At 49.0% G+C, this 8,157-nt stretch overlaps 1 protein-coding gene across 4 annotated transcripts; it reads right to left on the reverse strand.

Moving 5' to 3' along the window:
• Positions 1–205: 205 nt before the first annotated feature.
• Positions 206–2,576, reverse strand: RHOB (ras homolog family member B). Of its 4 annotated transcripts, none has more exons than XM_074895570.1 (2): positions 1,768–2,576; positions 206–1,354 (listed from the first exon to the last, which is right to left on the reverse strand). In XM_074895570.1, the coding sequence occupies exons 1-2, from the start codon at positions 2,295–2,297 to the stop codon at positions 955–957; spliced, it is 930 nt and encodes a 309-aa protein (XP_074751671.1). In that variant the 5' UTR covers positions 2,298–2,576; the 3' UTR covers positions 206–954. The 4 variants fall into 4 exon arrangements, with proteins under 4 accessions (XP_074751671.1, XP_074751673.1, XP_074751674.1 ...); XM_074895572.1 differs by having other exon boundaries at positions 1,217–2,108; positions 2,169–2,576; XM_074895573.1 differs by having other exon boundaries at positions 1,217–1,889; positions 2,142–2,576.
• Between the last annotated feature and the right edge of the window lie 5,581 nt (positions 2,577–8,157).

The raw sequence follows: 8,157 nt of genomic DNA on the forward strand, positions 1-8,157 counted from the left end.
AGAAAAAGGAAGGCAGCAGCTCCCCCAAAGGAAAATAAAACTACCATCCTCTCAAAGCTGCCAGACAGGTATTTCAGCCAGCAGAGAAAATACAAGTAGAAGCACTTGTGGGCAGGGGACAAATTCTAGTCTAGTTCAACACTATCCAGGTGTATTGTTGCAAGCTGAGGACAGTCTCCATAAATCACAACACTGCTCTCACAAGTGTCAGCATAGAATCTTTTAATACTTCACATAAAAAACTGCATACACAGTTCATAATTTTATGTAAACATCATATACATCTCAGTTTTTGCCATGTCAGTTTATTAAAAACAAAAACAGTCTCAGTACCACTGTTGAGGGAAAAGGGAGAAAAGTAAACAAACATAATTGGATACATTTGTTCTCTGAACCAGAGAAACACAAGATTATTTTCACCTGGGTTGGCTACCTCGTGAAAATAAGTTTTAAATAAACCTAGATTCTTTAAACTGCCCTTTAGTATTAAATTCTAATGTACTCACTGCATAAGGAAGAGTGCTTTCACCCATTTTTTCCAAGGCAAAAAGATACAGTGGTTTTATTTTGTCTTGTGTGGAAATCAATTTAAAACAAGACCCAGATGAGGTTACTGAGTAAGAATGTTTCCAATGCTACAGTGTTGTATGCAGATGACAAGTGCATTGAAGTATTTAAAAAAAAAAATCCACCACATTGTGCAAAGTAATTTCCTTTGAAAATAAACTTTTAAATAAACCCAAATCAACATCCTTGCAGAAGACAACAATTAAAAGGAGCAGGCACCAAGATCATAATATGGCAATATCATCCATTCCCTTCCCCCTTGCTCATCCTGCCCCGTCCATCAGGAGGAGGATGTCCAGCAAGGAGGACAGAGCAGTTCAACTTTACTTTCCAGCCTGGTGGCTTCTGCAGCTGGAGTCAGTTCAAGGCTCGCATTATCAGCAGGCATCAGTCACTCAGGGCAAGTTCCTTTGCACAACACAAGTCCCAGCTGGGAACCCCCTCCCCACCGCACCTTAAATAAGCACCCCCTGCACTACCCCGGTTTGCACAAGACAGAAAAGGTAAGATATATACAGGCTTCGCTTGGGATGACCCTCCCCTCCCAGTCTCGGTCTTCAGGGCACTTCCACAGCAGGTCAGGCTCAGGCCGAAACATCTGCAGGAGAGGCGAGGATGCTGCAAGCAGCCCGAGAGAGGCAGCCCCCTTCCCCAGCCCGCCTCAGGGGGAGGCACATGCAGGCAGGAGGCAGAAGTCCCTTCGAGCATCTCAGCTCCACCGCTGTCCTCTTGCAAAAGAGAGGAGGCTGGCTGGGAGCTGGGAGCAGCAGGTGGTGGGCAAAGGGCAAGAGCTGGGTGCAATGTTTGCTCAGTCCAGTCTCAGCAGCTTTTTGTTGTTGAGAGTCCGCGATTAACTCGCTGGGGCCGGTGGTGGGAATAAAGTGGGGAGAAACCGTCTCCTAAGACCCAGGGCATGCAATACCCACCCCCCCACCCCCCCGTCCCCGTGGCTGAGCCAGCACAACTCTTTTCGGCCAAGGCTAAGGGAGCGTCCTCCCTCCCTTAGCCCCCACCCCGATTCATCGCCAGCCCCCAGCGGAGGGGACAGGCAGATGCCATGTGCGTGCATAACCCAGCTCCTCTCCGCCTGCCAACAGGCGACCCATGCGCTGTGCCCAGCGCCGTGCTCCCGCCGCGCCCTATAGCACTTTGCAGCAGTTGATGCAGCCGTTCTGGGTGCCGTAGCGCTTCTGCAAGGCTGCCCGAGTGGCGGTCTCAAAGACCTCCCGGACACCCTCCTTGGTCTTGGCCGAGCACTCCAGGTAGTCGTAGGCCTGGATGCGGATGGCCATGGCGCGGCCATCCTCGGTGCGCACCGGCTCCTGCTTCATGCGGGCCAGCTCGTTGCGCACGTGCTCGTCGTTGCGCAGGTCTTTCTTGTTGGCCACCAGGATGATGGGGACGTTGGGGCAGAAGTGCTTGACTTCGGGCACCCACTTCTCCGGGATGTTCTCCAGCGAGTCCGGGCTGTCCACGGAGAAGCACATGAGGATCACGTCGGTGTCCGGGTAGGAGAGGGGGCGCAGGCGGTCATAGTCCTCCTGGCCGGCGGTGTCCCACAGGGCCAGCTCCACCTGCTTGCCATCCACCTCGATGTCAGCCACGTAGTTCTCGAAGACGGTAGGCACATAGACCTCAGGGAACTCGTCCTTGCTGAAGACGATGAGGAGGCAAGTCTTGCCACAGGCACCGTCCCCCACCACCACCAGCTTCTTGCGGATGGCGGCCATGGCCAGGCTCGCCAAGCTGGCCTTGCCGTGCAGCAGGACGATGGCAGCGCCCTCCTCCCCGCGGCCGCCGCCTCCCCCTTCCTCTCGCTTCTCACAGGGCACCGTGGCGAGCCGGGCCCGCGCAGGCAGGCGGGCGCGCCCTCCTCTCTCCCCGCACCGGCACCGCACCTCCGTCGCCCACCTCAGGGGAGCGCTACGGCCGCAGGGCAGCGCCGCCGGTCCCGCCCGACTCGGCCTTTCGCGGGGGGAAGCGCCGCGCCGCTCCGCCGAACGCTCCGCGCTGCCGCAAGCTGCGGCCCGGCGCCGCTATTTAAAGGCGCTCGCGACTTTCTTAATATAGCCGGCCAATGGGAGCGCGGGGAGTGAGGTCATCCCCGGCGGAGAGCGCCGCGATTGGCGGAGGGCGGCGGCGGGAGGCGGGGCGGCGGCGGGGGGAGCGGGGCGCGAGCGGGGCGCGAGCGGCGGCCGGCCCCGGAGCGGCGGGGCCGCGGCGAGGGCGGCGACAGGGCCCGGCCCGGCCGGTGGCTGTGGGGAGGCTGGAGCCGGCGGGGCCCGTGGCTGTGAGGCGAGCGGGGCCGGACCGTGAGGCGGGCTCTGGGCACTCGGCGGGCAGCCGTGCCGCACCTGCAGGGGAGCCGGGGGCAGGTGCCCCGCCGCGCCGCGCCGTGGGTGAGGAGCTCCCCCCGGTTTGTGCCGCCGTCCCTACCCCGGCGTGGCGGCTTTGCGGCAGGGCAGGGCAGGGCAGAGCAGAGCAGAGCAGGGCAGGGCCGGTCCGGTCCCTGCCGTGGCCCCGGTTCCGCCGCCGGCAGCCCCGCCGCTCGGGACGACCGGTCTTAAGAGGCTGGGCGAGCAACCGAGGAAAACGGGGAAAGCCGCTGCGAGCCACCTGCAGCCTTTAAAGCCCGAGCGCAGTGGAACTGAGATTATTGCAGGCGGTTAAATAAAACAAAAGCCTTCGCTGGATATGACTGAAAAACGCAGGACTCAACCACTTCCCTTCCTTAAAGGAAAAATTTCATCATGTTTGAGTCTCTCTCCTGCCAGCTTTTGGCCAAAAGGGAGTGGAGGAATTATGAACTGGGGGAAGTAGCAGGCTTGAACTGAAATGCCCTTTTGGTCTCAATTTACAGAGATATCGGAAGTCACAGCAATGAAAAAAATGCATGTGGAAAATAAATGAGCGCAAAAGACTGCAGTTTCAGATCGCTTGGAGAATAGGGTGTAAGTACCTGAACGTAAACAGATGGCTCACACTGGGTGCGTTAATAAAGCCGCGCACTGTAAAGTCTCACACTGTGAAATTACTGGTAGGGGTTCGCTGCGTCCCTGGTGGCAGCTCTCGCTGTTTAACTGGGTGTTGTCTCAAGCTTTCTCCCTGCAAACATTTTCACCTAAGCCATGGCTACTCCCTCGCAGAGCTGAATCCCCTTTTGCTAGCCAGCACTGGCATTAGTCACTAGAACAGAAATGAGTGATTTGAACAATATGGTCGTTATTAAAAATTGTATTTAAAAATAACCACTTGAAGACCAAATACATCACTGACTATATCAAATTTTCTGACGAGTTACTTGCAGCAGACTGTTACAGAAGTGTGTGTCAGTAGGGCAGATGGTTCACTTACGGTTCACTTAGTCCTACACATTGAAATATAATTCATCTTCTATGAGATTCCTGTAATTCCCATTTCTCACCGTCAAAAGAGAATGGTGATGGATGGATTTGTACCTTGATCTTACATAGTTTCTACAGCATATTTCACTTGAAGTGAATGTAACAAACTCAAACTCATGTTGGAAAAAAACCACAAAGTGTAGTCATAGGCATCGGTGTTCTACGGTACCTGTCACCTTTTAACGGGCTAAATTAGCAATTTGCATCGTCCCTTGAAATTCGTTGTCACTGCTTACAGTTCTAAATTCTTCATGAAGAAAAATAAAGTTGCCTTTGTGGAAGTTATCCCCACGCTGGCATGTCCTTCTGGCGATGGAGCATTGGCAGCTTGTAGCTATTTTCTCTGGAGATATAATCACAAGTATGTAGAGCCATTCCGATAGGCAGATAGAGTTAATTTGCTGTATAATGTAAGTCATCTAAATATGCTGTTCTAAGTCTCTTGAATCTCTTCGGCGGTGGGAAACTGGTGGTGGATTTTTCGCTGGCGTTCAGTGCCACCTCGCGGCGGCCCCGCCGGCCTGGGTGCCGCGTCCTTTCGGGCTCCAGAGCCTGAAAGCTCCACCTCCGGGGTGGCAGCAGGAAAAGCTGCAAGTGCTTTATAGATCCTGAGAGGTGCTGCTTAAATATGCGTTTGAATCCGTTTTTATTTGACTTTTGGGTGGCACAAAGAATCATGCCTGGATATTTGGGTTTGTCTTTTCACGAGCAGAACACTTCATTAAACAGAAAAAGGAATCATCTGAATGAGCAATTATGTTGATCATCTCATCCGTGCTGTGCCATGAAAGGTGGGGAAAAATGCAGCTTATTCATTTCAAAGCTCTGACATTCACACAGAGTGCTGCTAGCATGTGCCTTGGTGTAGAGAAAGCAAACTAAGCGGCCCACATTCATACTCTAACTCTTTTAGATTTCAAAGCAGGGTGGCCTCATCCAAACTGTCTGCTGGTCCCAGCTTCCAAACTATGCTAAGGAAATACTCTACAAAGGTCCAGCTAACCCAAGTCAAATCCATGGCAGTGACTCTTCTTGTAGCTGAACAGTGCAGCTATAGTTCCAGCTCCTGATTACAGTCTGAGCCCTAACTGTTTAATTTTCTAGTGGTCTTGCATCTGTACTCTTCCACACAATTACCCTGAAGGCAAAGGGCCTGATGTTTCATCCCTCACCTTGCAAGAAAGACTGTAGCAAAATCTGTGTAATTCCCTGACCCAGGGTTTCAAATGATTTATATTTTGTTTCAGAGACTTGTATCAAGAGACCCAGATCTGTGACTCAGCCTCACTTAGGCTGAGACCACACTCATTTCACTGTTCTAGGGTACACTCCAGCAATGAACTCTACTGGGAACACCTAAGTCACTGTGGTCATCACACAGGTATATTTAAATGTGTAACACCTGGGACTTGATCATGGCTTGAGTTTCATACTTACTGTAAATTTGCTACATGCCTCCTTTCTCTTGCAGTGGATTTAACCCATAAATATCAGTGCATTATGTGGTACCTGCCCTGAGCTGTCTATCTGGAAGTGAGGAGGCCCTTAATTGATGTTTTCAGTTATATATATATATATATATATATATATATATATATATATTTGCTTCTCTGGAGCATTCTTTCTTCAGCCCATACATGAAAGCATGAAGCAAGCCAGTTTCAAGAACAGTGGAAATCAGGGGCAGAGGATAAAAGAAGGGAGAGCCATCCTTTTCTCTTCCTGTTTGGATCGATGCATCAGGGAAAATGGGAATCCGACCAGCATGGCAGTGCTGTGAGTGCAGCAGAAAGAGGCACAGCAGCAGTACTGTAAATGAGCACAGTGGGTAATAATCTGTGGAAGTGCTTAGGCTTCCTTCTTGGAGTGGTTCCTGAGAGCAGAGGCGGAAAGCCTGGAAAGAAAATAATGAAAAGAGGCTCTGGGATGAGGTGGATTTTTCTTCTTGGAGATTTTGTACAGGACCAGTTCTGTATTCAAGCATGGTTGTGGTCTGGAAGGCATCAGGAAGTGTAGCCAGCTCACATATTTTAGGGCTGAATTTGAACTTTATGCTGTAACTTTATATTTTCTGATCAAATTTGCATGATATGCTAAATTATACTTCTTTAAGCAAACTGAAACTTCACTTCCATTAATCCCTAAATATGCACTCTCTAAGAAGACCATTAATTCTGCTGCACCACATACATGCATCTGTATGATTTATGAAGAAAGAATGATGTAGGAGAAAGAAGATACCACTTCCTTGCTTTCATTGCTTGTGCTGGTGGTTTTGAGATTAAAACTCAGCCTTTTGTTTTTTACTCAATTTAATCCAATCGGCATTTTTTGTTGCTGAGAAGACAATTCTAGTCAACTTCTGGAGATTGTTTCCAGATCATATTCCCCCGCCCTGCTCTTTTTGCTAAACAGATTTTCTAAAGGGCATGTCTGTAACTCAGATAATTTGTGTTCAAGCATAAATCTGTACGAAAAGCATGAAAGCTCAGTGGGGAAGGTAATCTTTCTCCTTTTTGTCAATAAGTAGTCAAGTAAGTACATTGCCTGCTGTGGCTAACATGCTGAGGGAGCCGTATGTGCCAGTAATGGCATACTGGGTCCTGCACACTTGTACTGTAATGGTAGCGACAAGCATCCTGCCGTCCTCATGCAGGCACAGCTTCTCAGTGAAGCAAGGAAAGCAAGAGCTAGCTAAATATGAACAGTTTACAGGCTAGTGCGAAAAAGCTCTGAGTAGATGTGGGAGGACAGGCAGAAATGGTAAGTATCTGTCTCTCTAAGCTGATAAGAATTTCTGGCATATATAGGAACCAGACCACTTGTTACATGTCACAGCAGGTCCATTGCTTTCCAGTGTCCCTGAATGAAAACAGAATTTAACTCTTAGATCCCCTTGTGATTGGTGTTCTCAGCAGAGAAGCCAGACTGATCTACCTAGAAACTGGAATGCCAAGGTACAAGAAGAGGAGGTGAAAAAGATCGGTGTATTTTCATACAGAGGCTTAAGCTAAGCACAGTGCACGTGAAGGCACATCATCCCAAACAAGAAATTATCCTAAAGAGCTGTATGGGACCCACCGGCATTGCTCTTCCAGGAAATAAGTGGGGCAAGTCAGAAGCTGATTACTTTAATTTTGTCATGTTCCTATGGCAAGATTATCAGATTCATACTCAAATAGTACTCAGGAAATACGATCTGGTAGAGTAAAATTAGACCACCACAGAAAACTAAAGTGGCCTCAGGTCTCCAGCTGACTTTGAACTAAACAAAACTAAGTTCCTCATCCTTAGGCTAAAACTTTTAGACCCAAACTCCCTTATCTCAGTTGAAGAACTCTTCTGTAGCTGTATGAAATAAATCAGCTGACTACATAACTATGCTAATCAGCGGTTACATATCTGCATCACCAGTAATACCTTTGGAAATAGTCTCTGCAGAGACCAAATTAATCTACTCTGGTTCCCTTTGTTCTCAGTTTTTAGCAGTTGCAGACACCCTGCAGTCTTTGTCTACCAGGCAAAATGAGACATAGTAGAAATTACTTGTCTGATGCCAACAAGATAGCAGGGAATTCAGTCTTCGTCTCTGGACATAGTATCCTTAACACTGGAGAGTTCTTTCTCCTTAGACTCTCCAGTTAATAGACTTCCTTTCACTACTTTGAGGATGATCAAACACTGGAAAAGGCTGCCCGGAGAGGCTGTGGAATCTCCATCCTTGATCATATTCAAAACACAGCTGGACACAGTCCTGAGCATCCTGCTGTAGTTGATCCTTCTCTGAGCAGGGCAGGATGGACTAGATGATCTCTTCTCACCTCATCCGTTTGATTCTGCAATTCATTTCTCTACAATGCCTCAGCAGATCTGGAAAGGGATGTCTTCAGGGTCTGCCTGTCAGGTCTACTGCTGTTTTACACTCTAGTACTGTCAGCCACACATACACAAGTAGTTTGGCACACTCAATACTGAAATGCTCACTCAGGATGAGTCTTTTGCAAGAGGAATGAGGAAATTTCTAAAGTAAACATGCTGTGATTTGTTAACAAATTGTGTAACTTCCGCTTCATTGCCAGTAAAGTAGGTTTCTTTAAAAAACAATGATGTCATCAGGTTCTCTTTGTAGATTGGTTGGCTATATTAAGAAACATCAACCTACTCCTTTAAATACTGTGGTCATCAT

Source organism: Athene noctua, chromosome 1 (genome assembly GCF_965140245.1).
Source record: "Athene noctua chromosome 1, bAthNoc1.hap1.1, whole genome shotgun sequence".
NCBI classification, from domain to species: Eukaryota; Metazoa; Chordata; class Aves; order Strigiformes; family Strigidae; genus Athene; species Athene noctua.